At 39.1% G+C, this 22,191-nt stretch overlaps 1 protein-coding gene across 1 annotated transcript in view; it reads right to left on the bottom strand.

The window, feature by feature from the left end:
- The window catches only part of LOC131225563 (peroxisomal fatty acid beta-oxidation multifunctional protein MFP2-like), a 44,636-nt gene extending 24,927 nt beyond the window's left edge, over positions 1-19,709 (bottom strand). The window contains exon 1 of the mRNA XM_058221113.1: positions 19,522-19,709. Within this exon, the coding sequence (XP_058077096.1) occupies positions 19,522-19,627 (106 nt within the window). The 5' untranslated portion in view covers positions 19,628-19,709. The remainder of the gene's footprint in view (positions 1-19,521) is intronic.
- Positions 19,710-22,191: the final 2,482 nt, after the last annotated feature.

Raw genomic sequence — 22,191 nt, 5'->3', positions numbered from 1 at the left:
ATTTGAAATCTAAAGTAAAAAAACTTGTTTGATAATTATGGCTGAAGTCTAAAAATTAAGTACTGAATCTGAAACAAATTGTTTGTAACAAACATCTTAAATGTCTGAAATATGTTAATTTGAAACATTTGCCGCCATCTCTCGTTTGGAAATGTTTTACATTATAAAGAAATTATTTTTTATTAAATGAAAATAAAATCAATATATTTAATTCAAATAAACTAAAATACTTAATAAAAAACTAAAATATCATCATACGGCCCTCAATTCCTCTTAGCGGGAAGATTGCTTTGTGTTGTATAGGATTGAACACCAGTAGCAACAAAACCTTCAAATAAGGCCCACTTTATATTTATATGCTATCCAAACCATTTATGAGGTCATTCCCAATTGGATGAAGTGAAAACATATTGATCCAAAACTTTTATGGCCTATTTAAGTTTATTTTCCATCCAATATGTTCATAAGGTCACAAATACCTATATAAAGAGGGGGGGAAAAATCATATTGATCCAAAACTTCCGTGACCCTAAAAAGGGTTTCAATGGTAGACATTCAATCCCCTGCTGCTTTTTGCAGCTTATTTTTCGTCTCAAGCTTTAATAAGAGCTCGCCAAATGGATGGATGGTTTGGATATAACACATACCTCATGATGGGGCCCACAAAACTTGCTGACGTCAATACAGCAGCCATATGGCTAGTGTGAGGTACACCAACCGATCTGCATCCTATTTGGACGCGGATTAGCTACTGACAGGTTGAATAGCGAGATTCGCTACCGAAGTGACGTCATCAAGTTCCATGGGCCCACTATGATGTATGTGCTTTATCTACACCGTCCATCTATTTGGAGATTTAATTTTAGAGCATGAGTTGAAGAATGAGGCAGATCCAAATATGTAGTTGACCCCACCATAAAAAATAGTGGCGAGACTGATGCCTACCGTTGATTTTTATTTGAAATCCAACCTGTTCACAAGTTAACACAGACATGAAAGAAGGGAAAAAAAACAAATATCAGCTTGATCAAAAACTTTTGTGGCCTATTTAAGTTTTTAATGGTGGGCGTCACTCTCCTCACTGTTTTCTGTGGTGAGGTCCACTGGAGCTTTGGATTTGACTCACTCTTTGGATCTTTACCTAAAATTATATTTCCAAATGGATGGACGGTGTGGATACAAAAAATACGTCATCATGGGGCCCACATAACTTGGTGACGTAACTTCAGTAAGCGAGTGTCGCTACTCAACCTGTCAATATCCAATCCGCGTCCGTGGAAACAGATGGGCTACTCCCTTGCCACCAGCCAATGGCTGATGGTCAGTGCTATGTGGGCCCCACCATGATGTATGTGTTTCATCCATGCCGTCCATCTATGTTTCTAGATCATTTTATGGTATGAGACCAAAAATGAGGTATATCACAATCTCAAGTGGACCACATTACAGGAAAACGGTGTTGAATGAACATCGACCATTAAAAACTTTTTGGGGGCTATAAAAGTTTTAGATCAAGCTAATCTTTGCTTTGTCCATTCATCTAGGTCTATATGACCTAATCAACAGATTGGATGTCAAATAAACAGTACATTGGGCCTTAGGAGAATTTTAATGGTGGATATCCAATCACTATTGTTTTCCCGTGGTATGGCCCACCCGAGATTTATATTCCTCTCATTTTTGGTATCAAGGCCTAAAATGATCTTTAAAAATGGATGACTGGAATGGATGAAACACATACATCATGGTGGGGCATAAAGAAGTTTCACAGTTAAAAGTTGATTTTGTATTGCGTAAACAATTTAAAGAGAAGAAATTGCCATAGCAACTTGAAAAGGGGTAATTTTGGAAGCAAAAATTTTTGTTTAATGAAAAATTCACGGAGCGCATTCCGCATTCACCATTAAGCCAGACTCCTATCACGGAACATTTTCCCAATTCCCCGTTAAGTGCAAAAATTCAGCGTTAACAAACAGGCCCTAAGAGTCTTAGTGAAGATATCCACTAATTTAGCAGAAGACGAAACAACAGAGTTGAAATAATGCTAACAACAATCTTCTCATGAATAAAGTAACAATCAATTTAATATACTGTCCACTCATGAAAAACAGGATTAGAAGCTATATATACGGTAGCTTGATTGTCACAATACATAAGCACAAGTGTCTTCATAGGAATTCCCAATTCAATTATAAAACTTTTCAACCACATAATTTCACATACAGTATTCGCCATAGCACAATACTCTCCCTTGGCACTGGACCGAACAATAACTATTTGCCTTTAAGTCTTCTAGGTAACTAAATTACCTCCAAAAAAGTACAATAACCTATTGTAGAGCGTCAATCATCTAGTGATCCCACCCAATTTGCATTAGAATATCCTAAAATATCAAGATTATTATGAGAACTAAATAGGATGCTGCATCCCAGAGGATTTAATATAGTATAAAATGCGATGAATTACTTGAAGGTGTCCAAAATGAGGAGCATGCACGAACTGACTAATCAAACTCACTGCAGGAGATCCAGGTAGATAATAGTCAAATATATCAACCGCAAACCAAGCACTAGCACATGTGAGGATCATCAAGGAGTTCCCCATCTCTGTCTAGCATAATCTAAATATTCCAAACATGTATTCGTTTTTTGTTTTGAACATGTTTATGGTGATGTAACAGTCCGCTCTTTTGTGAGAATGTTGTATTGAGTTGTCTAATGAAATTATGAACATGAAAACCTAGGATTGACTGCAAAACTTCTATATTTAATTTTCGAACTACATAATATCAATGATAAATTTGTTAAAATGAATATAATGCCAAAACATCTCACGTTTACAGGTTTTACAATTATTTACAATATTGGTGTATTACATACCTCGTGACTCACGTACATTTTATTTTAACATGAAAAGTCCAAAAACTTTTATGTCCTATCATGTAATTCTTATACCTAACAATCTAATATCATTTTCTCCAATAGATCTAAAGAAAAAATTAAATTTAAATTCAAGTGAATAGTATCATTGATTTGGCGGGCCACTCAATACCCCAAATCAGCCTAAAATTTATGCAGTCTATTAACAATTAATCCCACTAATGGATCGATGGACATTTATTGGACGGTGAAGAATGAAAAACATCAAATGATTCTATTTCAGAAAACAAGTATCTGCAAATTAATGGTTAAAATTGTTCAAACAATTTGATTTTGGGATTATGACTTGGCAACAACGGTCCCATAATTTAATTGGTTAATTTTAAGTTAATACATGCCTCATGTATAATTTTTAGAACCCTGAATGTGAGGCCCACCTCAATGTATGTGTTGTATACCCATTCCGTCCATCCGTTTTGCCAACTCATTTTAGGCATGGTCCTAAACTTGAGGTAGATCCAACTCTCAGGTGGGCCACATAGTAGTGATTGAATTCCCACCATTAAAAACTTCTTCGGACCAACAACGTTTTGGATCAATCAACCTATATATATATATATATATATATATATATATATATATATATATATATATATATATATATATATATATAGGGAAAAAGTACCATGTGCTCGAGCTAATGGGAACGTCCCATGAGGTCGAGCTGTGTGGGGCCCACCGTGATGAGTGTCGAAAATCTACCCCATCAGTCAGATGCACCATTCCATCGTGGGCCTAGGTCTCAAAAATCAAGTCAATCCGTGACTTGTGTGGGCCACACCACATACAAAAGTGGGGAGGGGCCGTGCACCATTAAAACATTCATAATCATTTTTTGGGCCCACCGAGATGTGGTTTGCAAATCCAGCCCATCCATTATGTGTGTCCCACTTGGATGAGGGTTCAGACCAAGTTTCAGCAGCATTCAAAACTCAGGTGGGCCCCACCAAGTGCTTTTATATGTTTTAACGATGTCTTCACATGATTTTAGATGGTATGGCCCACCTGAGTTCCGTATACGGCTGATTTTTGGGATATCCCATAATTTAGAGGGGACCCATCAAATGCACGGTGTTGATGGTCGACACGCATCACAGTGGGGCCCACACAGCTCGACCTCACGGGAGCTTATCGTGAGGTCGAGCGCATAGTGTGTGTGTGTGTGTGTGTGTGTGTATAATATATATATATATAGCCATGTTGGCCTGGTTTGACTTGAAAAGAAGGGATTTTCCTCATAAATGATGAAAAGAGAGAGGAGACTTGAATTGTGTAGTGACGTGGCGAAGTTCTATGGGCCCCAACGTGTTGTATGTGTTATGTCCACACCATCCATCCATTTTTCCAAATCATTTTAGGTCATGATCCAAAAAAAAAAAAAAAGACATTGACCCAAAGATCAAGTGGACCACACGGTCCACACCACAGAAAGTAGTGGGGACAATAACACCCAACGTTGAAACCTTCCTAGGGCCCACCATGATGTTTCATGTTTATTTGGCATCCAACATATTCATAAGGTCACAAAGACCTAAATGCGAGAAAACGCAAATATCAGCTTGATCCAAAACTTTTGTGGCCCTAAGAAGTTTTCATTGGTAGGGATCTAATTCTCACTATTTTTAAGTGTGGTCGACTTGAGCTTTGGATCTAAGTCATTTTTGGGCTGATGCCCTAAAATGATCTCGAAAAATGGATGAATGGTGTGGATACAACACATAAATCACATTGGGGCCACATAACTTTACCATGTCAACACTTCGCTGAGGCGTGCTAAACCACGCAATCTAAGTCCTCCTTGGGCTTTATAATTTGGGGGGGGTCTTCGTAAATGGGGCGGGGAGAGAGAGAGAGGCACATGGAAATCTCTCTCCCTTCGAGTTTGAAACCCTAAGAGGGAGAGAGAGGGAGAGAGAGAGAGAGAGAGAGAGAGAGAGAGAGAGTGGGCAAAGGAGAAGAGGAGAAAGAAGAAGAAAAATCGTCCCCAAGAAGAAGTACGTCTCTTTTTCTTTTTTGTATTTTAAGAAGATAGAAGAAGAAGGAAAGTTCCTTTTTAGGTGAAATGTTATGGGGGTAACGGCCATTATGCTTCTATTTTTGAAACATTACCGATTCAGCCTTGTATCCAGTATTCAAAATATCAGTATCATGCTATGTATTGCACACTTGGGATACAGATACGTATTGGTTATCGCACGGGACATATCGTTTGTATCGGGTGATTTATCGCACTTTTTGGGAAACATGGGGAAACATTGGGAAAATGGTTGAATTTTTCAATGAAACTTCAAGGATTGTTAATAAATACATTAATATACACTTTAAAATCATAACATCTTGAAAAAGAAGTGCATATAATAGGTCTACTTTGTATAAGGTCCTAAGTTATGCGTTATCTAATTGAACTAATGCAACTATATTCAAATTGAATGCATAACACTTATAAACGTATCAAGACATGTATGAAAACACAATTAATTTATTCAAAAGCAACAAAGAAAAAGAAAAATATGTAGATACAAATTTTGGGTGGACGTGGGCCACAATTTTTTTAGATCAAGCTGATATTTGTTTTTTTCCTTTCATCCAAAGTCTGCATGAACTTATCAACAGGTTGGATGGTTAATAACCATTACAATGGACCCTAGGAAGTTTTTAATGGTGGGAGATCATTGACCACTGTTTCTTGTAGTATGGTTCACTTGAAACTTGTATTTGCTTCATTTTTGGGACCATGCCATAAAATAAGCAGCCCAAATAAATGGACAGCATGGATATGCAACACATACATCAAGGTGGGCCCCAAAGAGTTTAGTCGGCTTCCCAAAATCTAAGCCCACTACGCAATCTACTTCCACTAATCATGGCCGACCATCGCATTGGGTGGGACCCTAACCGCGGGGCCACCTCGATCTAATATGGTGTATCTACACCATCAATTCATTTTGGTAAATAATTTTCGGGCATGGGCCAAAAAATGAGGCAAATTCAAATATGAGGCGAACCACACCACACAAAAAAATGGTCATTCAATGGCCACCATTAAAAACTTTTGGGGGGCCACAAAAGTTTCATTCAAGCTGATATTTGGCTTTTTCTTCATCCAAATCTTATGTGATAAATCATCGGCCCCTAAAAAGTGGTTGGATAGCAAATAAATGTTACCATGGGCCAAATAAGTTTTTAATGTTAAGCATTAAATTACCACTGTTTTTTTAGTGTGGTTCACTTGAAATGTGGATCTAACTCAATTTTCAGCACATGCCCTAAACTGATCATCCAAAATAGATGGACGGTGTGGATAAAACACATGACATCATAGTAGGGCCCACAGAGCATGTAGACTCGAGATTGCGACTGCTCGCACAAAAGTCACACCTAAAAGGAGGAGTGGATTAGTTGTTACCCGGGTAACACTTTAGTGGATGTTAATCTAACCGTGTGTGGGCCACCTTGATGTAGTTTTTGTATATCCATGTTGTTCATCTGTTTTTCCATCTCATTTTACAGTGCGATCCCAAGCCTTAAGAAGATCCAAATCTCAAGTGGACCATACCACTAGAAACAGAGATGAATGACCATTAAAAACTTTTTTTGGGTCACAAAAGTTTAGGATCAAGATGATCTTTGTGTTTTCCCTTCTTCCCGATCTTCTTGACATTATCAACATGTTGGATTGCAAATAAACATTATGAAAACCCTACGATGGGCCCTTTGGAATTTAGAATGGTGAGACACTCAATCACCACCATTTCATGTGATGTGGTCCACCTGAGATCTAGATCTGCTTAATTTTTGGAAAAATGGATGGACGGTGTGGATATAAACTAAATCATCAAGGTGGGCCCCATCGTAAGCGTAATAGCCCGCATTACCCAAGTAACACCTAATCTGCTCCCATAAAAATGATGTTGATTGAGTACTACCCCCACCAAGACGTAGCAAGAGATGGACGGATTTGTCAGGGGATCTATGGGGCCCACCATGTTATATATGTTTTATCCATGCCATCCATCCATTTTCACAGGCCATTGTAGGGCGTGGTCCCAAACAGGAGGCAGATTAAAGGCTTAAGTGGACCACACCACATGAAGCAGTGGAGATTGAACACATACCATTGAAAACTTTTTTGCAACAACAAAAGTTTTGGATCAAATTGATATTTACTTTTTACCTTTATCTAGGTCTATGTGACCTTATGAACATGTTGGATGGCAAATAAACATCACAGTGGGCCCTAAGAAGATTCCAATGGTAAGCGTTCAATCTGCATTGCTTCCTGTGGCGTGGTCCACTTTAGCCTTTGATATGTCTCATTTTTGGAATCATGTCCTAAAATGACCGTCCAGAATAGATTGGCGGATTGGATAAAACATATACATCAAGGTGGGCCCCATAAAGCCCCTGATAGGACTGTCCGTCTCTAACTAGACCTGGTGGGGGAAATACCCAATTCGTGTCCTTGTAAAAGGGCTTCCGAAGCCATTTTTTAAACAAAGAGGGTTCATCGGCCGATATTATCGTTATTTGAAACACTAACTGTATCACATAACGGTATGGCCATTACCATTACGTATCGGCCATTACGGCCAAAATGTAACCAATTTTGGACACCTTGGTATCGTGTCCCTAACAATAATTTGAGAATCCTTGCCATATAAAGCTACAGAATTAGTTGCTCAACCTAAAGGTCAACCATGATGACCCAACAATAATCAACAGAATGTCCACGTCTACTATAATAAGTACATAATCAATCCATACTACAACCACAACCAAGACCACGGCCACAAACTCGACCTTGACCTCCTCTTCATGTGTCTCTACTACGGCCATGACCTAGACTTTGACCTCCTCTTCGTGTGCCTCTACCACGGCCAACACCAACATTATCAAAATTTCTTAATCCTATCATCAGAGAAGATTTTTCAACCACAGTTGATCTCATAGCAGCCCAATGCTTCTCACCACGCAACAGAAAAGCATATACACTATTAAGTGACAATAAAAAGGGTGAGCCAAGAATCTGAGCGTGGAAAAGTTCAAACTCAAGATTAAGACTTGTAAGTAATTAAAAAATCATTTTCTTCTCAATATTTCTTTTATATGCTTCTGCATCTGTGGAACACTCAAATTGAACATCATCCAAGAAAAACAATTCCTACCGCAAACCACGCATCTTGGCATAATAATTAGACACCGATCTCTTATTGTCTTAAATGAGTAATCTCTTGATTAAATATTATAAATGCAGCTCATATTGTTCTGATCAGCATACAATTCACCAGGCATCAACCAAATCTCATGTGTAGTGAATCGTAAAAAGGACCTCCATCAAGCTCTGGTTCCATAGAATTCAAGAGCGGGATATAATCAATAAAATTTCCATCACCATATGAGAGATCAGTCTTAGGTGCTTCTGATATATTGTCAGTTATATATCCCAACTTTTGTTTTCCTGCAACAAACATCTCAACAACTTTTGACCACAAAAGTAATTGCTAGACTCAAGTTTATATGTTGTAATCTATAACCCGAGATTCTTAGAATAAATAACTAACCTCTCCATTTTGGAGCTGATGGGATCGACAGTTTCAGAATGTGGAAGATGCAACCATAATAAACCTCAAACAAATAGAAGAATAATAATTATCAAGGCCTTACACTAACCAATTCCAAGTCACTGCTATAATCAACTATAGCTAGAAGAATGACATGCAAAACCCTTAAAAAAATCCAAAAGAGCTTCAAAACAGTTCACAGAAGAAGAGAAAGGGATCTTACAACTAATAAAGCTTTATAGTCTTCATAAATTTTAACAATATCTTACTCTTCATAAATCGTAACAATCTTCAAGCAGAAAAACAAGACTCAATTACCTAATTGCTAAAAAGTTAGGGTAAAAATAAAATAAAATAAAATAAAAAAATAAAAATTCTACCATAATAGAAGTTTTCAGCAAACCCTACTCGATAAAAATAAGGTTGTGAGAAAACTGGAAGAAACCTTGATGAAAATATGCCCAACCTGTAAATCCAGCAAACCTCATTTGCCCAACCAGTTTTTTTTTTTTAGAAAACTGGTAGAAAAACACTCCAAAATTTTGATTAAAAAACCTAAAAAGCAACAACCCAACAATCAGAAACCCATCACAAAAATCAGAAGCAGCTGCAAGATCCCTCGAAAAATCATATCACATCGCGAAATAGGCAGCAACAACTCTCAAACAAAACTCCCGAGAGAGAGAGAGAGAGAGAGAGAGAGAGAAGAAAAGAAGAAGAAGCATAAGAAGAACTCTAAAAGAAGACGGGAGATCAAGGAGGGAGCTATCCTTGCTCTGATACCATGTCAAAGAAGAAAAGAATTTGAGAAAGAAGAAAAGCACTATAGGGCTGGACATCCAACCTTTATTTATAATGTGGAGATGTTCAATTACAAATATGCCCTTAGAACTTAAAGAGAGAAAGGAGAGCAAAAGAGGAAAACATAAATAAATTAAAAGAAATAACCCAAGAACCAAAGGCCCACAACCCAAAGGCCCAACAAGCCTATACACAGATGTCTACAAGGGTAAACAGAGGAAAAAGTAAGGAAGGAAAACAATTTTTCTTTGATATGATAATTTCTTTGTTCGAGAAACAAAAATAATAATAATAATAATAACACACAAGGAGAATGAAATCGATTTCCTTCCCTTAACAAGTTAGTAAAACATTTTTCTTTCAAAAAGTCAATTGGTGAAAAAAGAGGTTTCCCTCTTATTTAACATCAACCTAATATTAGAATTTGAAAAGGAAAAGCACTTTCCATCACATTCTCTAGCAAAAGAAATAGGCGCAAGGTATTTCCTACAACTCAAGACTAGATCCACCACATGGGCCTCATGGCTCGGCAAAACCCAACCCATCAAATTTTCCACCTAGCACTAGTCCATTGATAATATTGAGCTTTCAAATTGGGACACAAACTAAATTATTTTGATGATGTAAAATTTGTATAGGACAACTACTTGATGGCTTTTAGGGGTTACGCTAGGCACTTCAAAGGCAATTATGTGTGCATGAGAAGACTAGAAGAATAGGTGTTGGAAAGCTAGAAGAATAGAATTAAAAGTGAGGTCATCCAAAGGAACGTGGACATAATCCCAGTTAGAGATAAAATCATGGAGAGCAAATAGGGATGTCTTAGTCATATGCAACAAGGACCAAAGGAGGGGAACTTTGATTAAGAATGAAGGGCTTAAAAGAATGATGAAAGAAAGGCCTAAAATGACTTGGGTCGAGGTAGTGAAATCATGGTTTCTTGACTTGGTGACTCTAACCAACTTGTTCAACCTTGAGTCGAGTCATGACTCAGTTGAGATGGGGAGTGAGTCAAGCCAAGTCACCCTCTGTTCTTAATACTGACTTATGGTGTCGAATCGGATAAGACTTGACTAAGTTGTAGTCAACTCGGACGACTCAACTCTGGCTTGGCCAAGTCATCTATCCATGAGTGAGATGGGATTTGTTCACTTACCAAGGATCGGGCCTTAGGAATAATTGGCTAAACAAGATTCTCAATCCAAAACAAATACGTAGGACCCCGGTCCTTAGTATCGCCTCACAGTCACATGTGTTCCAAATGGCCCGATCCGTAGACGGTAGAACTTGAGCATGAAGACAGGCATCCGGACGACCGATGCCCGTTGTGCCCGAGACCTATGTATATCGACCGCATCGCTACCACGAGTGCGGAGGTGCCACCCGTGCATCAATCCGACACTCCATTGGTGAGATACAGCCCGTTGAATCCATGACCCAAATCGCATACCTTGTTGAACAAGCAACCCTTCGAATTGGGCCCATGTGAGATTAGGACCACTTCTAGAAGCTTTAAAGCCCACTCCACATGAGACAACCACAAAACGACAAAATAAGTCTCTAGCACATGTGAGGAGGAGGCGCTCCCCATGCACTCATAACTCATCATTACACTAACCCATGCCTATTGCCACATCATCCATCCATGCATGTTATCCAAATTGCCACATTAACCCACCCACCAATCCTAGACCTTATCCATCCACATCATCATGCCACCTCACTCTCACCTCTTTCTACACCAATGCATGTAGGGAAAAGTGCCATCACGGCCAATGCATGCCTAGCACCATCCACCTCATTCATCCACTACCCATGCCATACACCACCTTCCACCTCACTTTTAGCATCAACAGGACTCCCAAAATTGCCACATCATCATGCCACCTCAGCCCCCATACTCTATAAAAGAGTAGGGGCTCTCTCACACTCATACTTTTGCTACATTTAGAAAAATTCATAAAAATTTTGTGTGTGTGTTTGTGTGTGTGTTTGTGTGTGTGGGGGGGGGGGGGAGGAATGGGGGAAGGGTGTGGCCCACCATCAAGCCTACAAGCCAGTGGACCATCCATCACCAACCTAAGGTCATCTAAGCCCTTCAAGCTCAACCCTCAATTCGGATTCCAAAGATGTAGGTCATATATGCCCCTTCTTTCTCTTTTGTATTTTCAGTTTTCTTGAAATTCTTCCAGGTACCAAACTGTGTTGTAAGTAGGCCTCTTTGACCTCTCATGGTGGGACCCACGCTCTGTAGCTAAGGGTACCACCATGGGAAATGCTTAGTACACATATCGGAGTGCTGGAATGTCCCATCACCTCTTTCAAACCGAGCCCCAAATTTCTAGGAGGAGGGCCCAAAGTTGGGACAGACCCCATTTCTGAAACTGCATCTGTTTTTTTTTTTGTGTTTTGGGCCAACTTTGGGGCTCCGTAATGGGCCTCAAGTACATGATTTGTGGGGGGACACCACTTGCAATTTCTAAATTCTAAAATATATATATATATAGAAAAATGATACTTTACTTTGGCCAAAATGGGCCAATGTGATTGGGAATCAAATCCCAAAATGGGACCAACTGAAGTTGTGTAGAAAAGTTCTGTACAGAAATTTCGAGTAGCCATGCTTGGCATTGCTCCAAGTATTATAAATGCACATTAAGAAGGCCCCACCTTATGGCTTTTGGAGCCCATACATACGACTACGTGGGGTAATTGACAGCACGTCAAAAGGTGGCCCCATTCGATCGTGAGATGGGCCCAAAAATGGGCTGGACCCATTTCTGCACTGCACTTCCCGCATTGCTTCTCTAAGAGCCCAAGTTTGGCTTTTTGCTAAAAATTTTACACACATTTAGTGGGCCTCACCTTGTGTTTTTTGAAGCCAATATATAAGACAGAAGGTCATTTTACTTTGCCAGATTTGGGTCCCATGTGATCACAAATCAGGCCCAAAAACAGCCAAAATTCATTTCTCAAACTAACTGAAACTTTACTGTTTGCGCTAAAACTTGTGTCGGCCCACATCCGTGGGGTTCACCAGTTGTGTGAGACTTCAGTGGCCCATCCAGTCCTTGTACCCAAAATTCATGGTGGACCCCAAAGTTCAAGTGGGCCACCTATGGCCCTCATCCAACCATTGAAACCATCTTAGGCATCCACGATGTTTATATTTTTTATCCAACGGCTGATGGGTCTCTGTCCTTTTGTATTTTTCTTATATATAAATATACATGTATATTATAAAATAAATAAATAAAAATAATACAAAGTGCAGCCACACGATTGAATGCATCTGCAAAGCATCGCCTGATGGAAATGGCAGCTGGTTGGGGCCAAAATTTGGGACCCCACACTGATTTATGTATTGTGTATCCATCCGGCTCATCAGATGGCTCACAAAATTTTAGGCCAGTAGCCCAGAAACCAGGCAGATTTAAGGATCAGGTGGGCCATACCATCAAACATTGGTGTGATCAAATATGTAGAATTGGTATCCATGCGCTACAAGACAAGCCATAATGTACCAAATGAAAAAAAAAAATGCAATTATTACCAAATGAAAAAGGGGGAAAAAAAAAGAAGGGGGAAATAGGCAGCCATGCATGTTGCCACCAAGTGCAGCAACGTGCATTGCTGTTGCCCATCTTGCCGGCAGCATGTGGGGCCACCCCATGGACCCCACCTTGATGCATGTATTCTACATCCTAGCCATCCATCTAGCTTTCTAAATAATGTTAATGGGTTGGGCACAAAAATGAAGCAGATCCAGAATCTTGTGTGGGCCGGCACTCTTGCCTAATGAGGCCCACATGGTATGTTGTGTAAGCTTGACGCTGCTCATTTGTTTCTCCTAAGTCATATGAGGCCTTGGGACCATCTAAATGAAGCAAATCTAAGGTCCAAGCAGGCCCAATCGTAAGAGAAACACTTAGGAGTAGGAAGCCCATCATGGTGACATTTCTTAGGTCCGTTAGGTAGGCCCATTGCCTAGTGAGCAGCGTGCCTTGTACACTACCACTAATCAGTTAGACCATACCCAGGGAAGCCCATTTTAGATTGTATAAGCTGTATAAGTTAGGCTTTTTCTTGGTTTACTTGTGCATGTAGCTAGTGGGCCTAATATGATGTGGGATGTGTAACATGTTGGTATGTGGGCCTTATGTTTGTGATTGCGCATTACTTTCTAGTTGATGGTGGAATGTGTAGGGCTCAACCATGTTATGAAATCCACCTTAGGTATATGTACGATGAATGTGCTTGCCAGAGTGTGGAACCATCATTCACTACCTAAATCAACTGAATCTTAAGTGGGCCATATCACAAGAACCCTAATGCTTAGAAAGCCCACAAGCCGTACTTGATGGGAATAACCTTGAAACGCACATGTTACCTTAAGCTAGTGGGCCCACCTAGTTGTGGAATTCGATCCAAATCATGGAATGCCTAGTGATTAGATGTTTACCCTAATTGAAACTTAGCTTAGTGGTTTGCCAAGTGAGACCTACACTTGACTTATTAGACCACGAGTACCCGCACGTAGTCCACAGTCAATGTGGAGGTTATACATTGGTGGGACCCATATATTGATGGTTGAGGTGACGATGATGGAGAGTTGTTGTTTGAGATGATGGATATGATCTAATTGATGGTGATTATGGTAGGGTTAATATCGATGATGGTGATGATTCAATGGATGGTGAATTGATGGCATATGCATTGATGATGGATGAGTAATTGTTTATGGTAGTTATGACATTGCTTATGTTAATCATGAAGTGGAAATGATACTCATGCCAATGATGATGATAGTGTGTGTGTGTGTGTGTATTTATATATATATAACGAAAAAATATGCTAGTTGATCACCATGCTTTACTTGATGTTGGTTACACGGATTATGATGTTGATATCCTAGTTGATAATCATGCATGTGTTAATGCTCATGATGATGATATGTATATTGTCACCATGCTTTACTTAATGTTGGTTACATAGATGATGATGTTGATGTCCAAGTTGATAACCATGCAGGTATTGATGGTCGTGATGATGACGTGTATATGATAACCATGCTTTACTTGATGTATGGATGATAATAACACGGACGATGAAGATGTACGTAAGAAAACATTCCATGCAAATGTACGTTGAAAAACACACAAGCTTGTGATGATATAATTAATGGTGATGAATTAGATGTGATTGAAGGATAAAATGATGATGCATGTGAATACTTGAAATTGTGAACCTGAACATTGTATTAGCTATTCTTAAGTTGGAGCTAGTGCCTTGGGCTTGTGAAAGCCCACTTGCTCATGGAACTTAGGATGCAAACTGTTTACAAATAACCGTACGATGAGAGGCCAAGTGAGCCCATTCCATGGTCAAGGAAAAAAGGATGTTTTGATTATTGTTAGTTTGCTCATCTACTTGGCCAATTGGCAGTATTATAAGTAAAGCCTGTGATGTTATGAGATGTATGGAGAAGGCATGGTGGCATATAATGCATGATAGAAGTATGATGTGATGTGATGTGATGTGTGGTGAAGAATGATGGTGTGTGATGTATAGCTTACATATAATGTTGATGATATGTGTTTTGTAGCTGATACATGATGAAGATGGCATGAAATGTGTAGCTTATACACAACGTAGGTACCATGGGACCAAAAATAAATTGATGATTGAACCTTAGTTGGGCCCAACTTAAGGCCCATTTCTTATGGGTATTAGGGCCATGGTCTGGCCCATATCAAGACAAGTTTAAGGGTCCAGATGGACATTCCCATGGATGATGTTCTATGACTTGTAGACCTACTCTTATACATCTACGTTACACATTTTGGAGATACACTTAGGCTTAGTAAACTAATTCATTTGGCATTTTGTAGAGTATTCATATTAGGATGCCACATGGTTGATTCCATGCACATCCATAGCATGCATACATGAGTTTCAGAGATACAAGATATATGGGCGCTCGTGTTGGTCCTTGTGCCTGGATGAAATGTAGAGGAGTCGGGATATGGGTATGACATTATTAGTATATGATGCATTATGTTAGGTATTTGTATGGCGGTATTTGGGACCTCGTGTTGGTCATTGTGCCTAGATGAAATCTAGAGGATTTGGGGCTGGTTGTATAATGGCCACATGATGACTAGTATGATTTTGTGATTGATGGTGTGGTTTATATGATAGTCACATGGTGGTTGGTGGATGATATATGCTAATGCCTTGAGATGGTCATGTTGTTATGGAGAAGTGTGAGAAGGGTGCGTCATTGCCAACCCGAGCTTAAATCCCGAGATTGGAGATGCCTACCCTCCAATGAACCCATTAAGACTGGCCAATTGGGTCCTCTTCCTTCATGTGTTGAGTAAGGGTAAGCACAGTATAATAGGTGCAAGAGCCATTTCCACTGCTGGGACTGGAAAGGGAATAGGTGTGACAAGCCAACTTATCATCATGTGACAGATCAAGGGGGTGATTTTCCGACTATTGAGGTCGGGTAGAGTGAAACAAATCGGGGTCCCCATTATTAAGCCGATGGCTAGATGGTAGGGGTTGACGCACCCAAGACTTTGCTTTTGGAAATGTATCCCGCACTTGTGTGAAGATGTTGGATTACACTTGTGTGGTATGTTTGTGATTTTTATGGAGATGTATTGTGTAGTTTGGAGGTGTACTAGTTGAGAGGAGGGATGTTTAACATTTGAATCATACATCCATTCATACGCTATTCACTCGGGTTGGTGGTGTGCAACTAAATCATCATGTATACCTTTGCAATGGCTACGATTTCAATTAGGTATGAGACGAACATGAGATCAGGAGTTTACCACATTAAGTCTAGCTATCTAAATAAGATATGAGACTGGTTTGGATAGAAGTTCCTTATAATTGACCCCACGGCTAACGAAACCGCACACTACCATCCCGACTACACCATGTGGTAGTTTTGTCATTTCTTTTCCATAACATGCCTCATACTATATTATAGAACTTAATTATCTAGTACATGATGACTTGCCACTCTCATGAGTCATGGTCACTTGTTTGAGTAGTGTGCTTAGCATTGATAACATGTTCATTTGTTGCACTAGGGTAGTACATATATCTGTGGTACTGGTAATATGTTCATATGAGAAAACCTGCTTATTTGTAGTACCCGCCCATATATGATGACACATTCAGCTAAAGTATGTTGGGGTAACAAGTCCACTTGTGATAACAGGCGCATATAAGGTAACATGCTTATATATGAAAACCTGCTAAATTATGATAATGTGCTCGTTTTGGAAAACCTACTTATCCATGCAACCTGTACATCCATGATGATATGTCTAGCTATGACAACATGCTTATAATTGATAATGCTTGGTTGATAATATGCCTCTGCTTGTTTTAAATGTTTTTATGGGAGCACCCTGATAAGCCGTGCTTTACTCCCGATATGTTGTAGACTTACTAAGTCTCGTTTTGCTCATACTGATATTCTGCATCTTTTTTAGGATGTGTTCAGCCGCATGGTGCATGCAGGAGCTATTGGGGCTTTTTATTTTCCTTCATTGTTATTAAGCAGATGCACTATATATATATATATATATATATATATATATATATATATATATATATATATATATATATATATATCCAATAGGTACGTTAACTAAGAATATATATATATATATATATATATATATATATATATATATATATATATATATATATAAAATATGGGATGATGTATATGGTTGTGTTGGGTGACCATCCTTTAATTTTTAAAGGACGGGTCCGTCTCTTGGAAGTATGCGATGATACCATGTACGTGACTTGTAACTCGCCTAATCACACTTAACTGTCCAAAAAAAAAAAAAAAATCTACCATGAACCGAATTTGGTGTTTGGAAAGTTTATTAACCCATTCGTCGAATCTGATAAGTGGCCAGGAAGCTAACACAACCTAAGTTTAGGACTTGCGAAGTAGTATGGCCCGAGTTTCGAATTTGGAGCCTAACATTATAGTAGGGAGAAGACTATGGCAAAAATTATAACAATAGGGGTTATTTGTAGGGGTGCACATGGAACCGGTAAACCGGACTGGGACTGACCAAACCGCACAGTTTGGTCCGGTTCTAAAGTGCACCGGTTCCGATTCCGGTTCCGAAAATCAAAGAACCGATTAGTTTGGTTCGGTTCTCGGTTTTGGGTTATGTAGAATCGAATCAAAACGTGAACTGAACCGTAGAACCGAACTGTGGAGCCAACCTTGGAACCAAACTTGAAACCGAACCTGGAACCGGATCATCCCAAGCAATAAATTTATTTTTTTTTTTTAAAAAAAAAAAAACCTAATCTCTTTATTCTCTTCACATCGTCCCTGTTGCCCCCATTCCTCTCTCTCTCTCTCTCTTAAAAAGCCCAAAACCGTAGAACCGAACCGATTTTTATTGTCCGGTTCTGGTTTGGTTCTAGGGTGCAAATGGTTTGGTTCCGGTTCCGATTTTCCTGGAACCGTTAGGAACGGTTCGGTTCTAGTTTCACCCCATAACCGGATCGAACCGATTGACTTGTGTGCACCACTAGTTATTTGGACGCCTGCAGAATCCTTTAATTGTTAAGGGTTTATAGGTAAAGACATTACAAGGTTGCTTGGATGCCTATGATTGCCTGTAAACACTTTCTAGATTACATAGGCTTTTAGAATTCTATCATTTTGTTGTAGTTTCATATTACAATTAATCCAACTACATGGCCAACAGATATATATATATATAGAGTCATGCTCCCCTGCGCACCTACGCACGTGCGCACCTTTGCACACGTGTCATGGGTGTCTAATCTGAACGGTCCATGTGATGCGAAATCCCATGAAACCCCATGTGACAAAATTTCACCCTAATCTAAAATTCTGGTGGGCCATAGCAAAGAGAAATGCAAATCAAGGGAGGAAACTGTTTTCATTTTTCATGGCCCATCAAAGTTTTAGATCAAAGTAAAACTTGGTCTTGGGTGGTTTTACGAGGTGCTACTTCACATGAACGGTTCAGATTTTGGATCCACATCACGTATGATGGGTTCTCAAAAAAGTTCGTATGTAGTACGTACGAACTGGTTCGCAGGTGAGCGTTTCCGTGTGTGTATATATATATATATATATATATATATATATAATTCTTGAAGAGAGGTTGTAAACACTTTCCAAGTTACAAGGCTTTTATAATCCTAGCATTTTGTTGTGTTTTAAATTATAAGTAATCTGAGTACAAGCCTAAAAAATTTTATTTTTATTTTTATTTTTATTTTTTTGAATTCTTGAAGAGAGGCTGGGCTGTAAACACTTTCCAAATTACACGGCTTCCAGAATCTTGTCATTTTGATGTATTTCAAATTATAAGTAATCCAATTATAGGTCCAACAAGTATTTTTTCTTTCCTTTTTTCATTCTTTATTCTTTTCTTCTTTTTCTTCTTTTTTTTTTTTTGAATTCTTGAAGAGAGGCTGGCAGCGACTTTGCTGGATGTAAACCCAATACAGCTTAAAGCCAAGCTGGCCCACCGTAAGGAGTCGTTTGGATGCCTATAAATGGGCCAGGTTGTAAATGATTTACAGGTAAATCATTTACGCTCTTGCCTTTGGATGGCCTTTTTTGCCTCTAAATCATTTATATTACAGCATTTACCCCATCTCATTTGCAAGCAAAAAGTTCGGATTTCATTTACAGCTCTCCATTTACAGGACTTAAATAATTTACAAGCTATCCAAGCACAAACAATCATTTACAGCTTTTATATATATATATATATATAATTTACACCTTCAAATCATTTACACACATCCAAACGACCCCTAAATCCTTCACACCTCGAATTTCAGATATAAATTATTTACAAGTTAAAATTTTACAAGCATCTAAATAAACTCTTTAATGATGCTATGCATAATTCCTGTCGACCAGACAGACCTCAACTGACTTCTAGGCCCGTATGATGGACTTTACCAGTAAGAGGGATCCGAAATGGGGTCTCGGCATTTTCCCAAACAAAACCATGATTGCATTTATTTATTTTTAACATTACAAATCCAAACAGAAGACTGGTATTGCAAAAATAAAAATAAAATAAAATAATCCATAAATCCTATCTATTCAATCGAAATGTGAGAGAGAGAGAGAGAGAGAGAGAGAGAGAGAGAGACGGATTGTTGAAATCTTTTACCGTCACGGGAGATTGAATTTACAGGAGGATTAGTGATGGTAATGACAGCTACACCATCTTCCCCCACCTCCATTTCTGTCCTTCCTTTCTTGCTGCTGCTCCCCATCTCTCTCAGAGACGTTTGCAGGGCCGTATGGTGTCAGAGACGGATCGACCGAGTGCGTAGTCTGCTGGTGGGAAGTGGAGAGACGACTATCGTCATCTCTCGTCTGTGAATACCATTAATAAAGAGAAAAATATCGATACTCTGGCGGAGTATGATAGATGATACGCAGGCACTTAGTAATTAATTGGACATTGCATAAGTAACAAGCAATTCAATCAAATTAAACTATCCGAATTATGGATCCAAGTTAAGATGTATCATGACCCAAACATTTGGGTGTTCTTATTGCGTGACCGTCGGATTGGGGGACATTACCGGACGGTCATCTGAAATCAAAGGTCAGAATTCTTTAGATGGTTTTATTTTGGGCATGGGACTTAGTTATTATGGGTTCCGTATTTTTGTCGGTTTAATTTGAGTTAACCCATTCCATGTATACAATTTCAGAGTGCTTTGCGTATCAAGCATCATACAACGCTGAGTACCATACAACTACCCTTTATGAGGAGAAATTTCCTGCTGGGCCATTCCTAAAAATATGCCCACTTATCTTGAGCTCCCAATAATAAGCCCCAGCTGTACGGCCCCATTTCTTAGGGAAACGGATTGGCTACACCCCCTGACATCAGCCCCGCGGCCAGTGGCGGGTGCTTTGTGGGCCCCACCATGATGTATGTGTTTCATCCATTCCGTTCATCAATTTTTGCAGATAATTTTAGGGCTTGATCCCAAAAATGAGAGGGATATAAATCTCAGGTGGACCACACCACATGAAAACAATAGTGATTAGATATCCACCATTAAAATCCTCCTAAGGCCCACTTTACTGTTTATTTGACATCCAATCTGTTGATTATGTCATAAAGTCCCATATGAAGGGAAAAAACAAATATCAACTTGATCCAAAACTTTTATGCCCCCAAAAGGTTTTTAATGGTTGAGACTTATTAAACATTATTTCCTTTAATGTGGTCCACTTGAGAATTGGATATAAATTATTTTTGGACTAGTACCGTAAAATTATCTGTAAAAATAGATGGACGGCATGGATGAAACAATACATCATGGTGGGGCCCATAGAGCACCAACCACCAGCCATTGGCTGGTGTAGGGGGAGTAGACAATCCATTTCCATTTAGAAGGGCTTGTTTGGTTTTGAGGGAACAGGGAAATACCCTTGAAAAAGGTCATTATTATCTTTTCCCCAGTTTGAAATTTCAAATGCATTTTCACCTCGAAAATTAGTCCGAAAAAGCTGAATTACATTTGTGGACCCCACTGTGATGTATATGACATATCCACACCGTCCATCTATTTTATCAAAAGATTTTAGGGCCTAAGTCCAAAATTGAGACAAATGCAATACTCAAGTGGCCCATATCACAGGAAATCATGGCCTTAAACGTCCGCCATTAAAAGTTATTTTGTTTATTGGGTTCACATTAATGTTTATTTGTCATCTAACCTGTTCATGAGGTCAGAAAAACATTGATAAGGGCGATCTGCCTCATTTTTGGGTCCTTGATTTTAACGCCAAAAAGCTACGCCCCCACCCCCCCCCCCCCCCCCAATTCTCTATCCTCGAACAGGCAGTTTTGTGGGAGGGCCTGCTTTTGATGTATCGGTTTATCCATGCCTTCCATTCATCCTCGAGGATCATTTTATGTTACATGAACAAAAATAAGACAGATTCAATGCTCAAGTGGACCACACCAAATAATAAGCTTGGTTGCATTAAATGCACATAGCATTAAATGTCAATCGCATTAAATGCAACAGTCATATGTGGTGTGGTCCACTTGAGCATTGGATCTGCCTTATTTTCTTACACGTAACATAAAAATGATCCAAGAGGAGGGATTGACAGTGTGGATAAACCGATACATCAAAGCGGGCGTGCCAACATAACTACCCATTCGTGGTTAGAGACGGGCGGGGGTAGGACGCAATCCGTGTCCTTTCTTAGGTTTAAAATGCCCTTGCTTTTTCAGCCTTTTGATTTCTGAAAGATAGGGCTCCCTATGGCTACGGATTATAACCGTAGATAACCGTAGCCATAACCATAGCCACAACCCACCGATTGCAGGAGGGTGGACAGCGAGTTGGGGTCGACCGGGTCAATGGGACATCATGGTCTATTTGGTTTCCAATATCTGGAGGTCCTAGTTGTTATGGAAATATGTGAGGATTCTTCTAGCATCACAAGCCATTTACTCCTTTTAAGATTCCCCGTTTTATTGATTGTTTGAGCAAGCAACAAAAAAGAATCAATTAAAAATCAGAAACGAATTGAGCTTTCAGTATACAAGGATGGGTGATTAGAGCCCTTTTTCTCATCGATCTACAACTACAATATTTATCTCCTTGTTGGCCAGGTAAAACAAAATATTTGACCTGATTCTTCTTGAGATTCATTTTTCTTTGAACGTTTCTAAGTTGTGAAATATCAAATCTAGTGTTGATAACATTGAAATATTAAGGATATCAATGTGGCACATCTCAAGTGGGTTGATAGCATTGTTGTAAAAATTTAAAAAAAAAAATCACCAAACCCATTATTATGG

The sequence above is a fragment of the Magnolia sinica genome, chromosome 14, assembly GCF_029962835.1.
Source record: "Magnolia sinica isolate HGM2019 chromosome 14, MsV1, whole genome shotgun sequence".
Lineage (NCBI taxonomy): Eukaryota > Viridiplantae > Streptophyta > Magnoliopsida > Magnoliales > Magnoliaceae > Magnolia > Magnolia sinica.
This window is presented reverse-complemented; position numbering and strand designations above follow the sequence as displayed.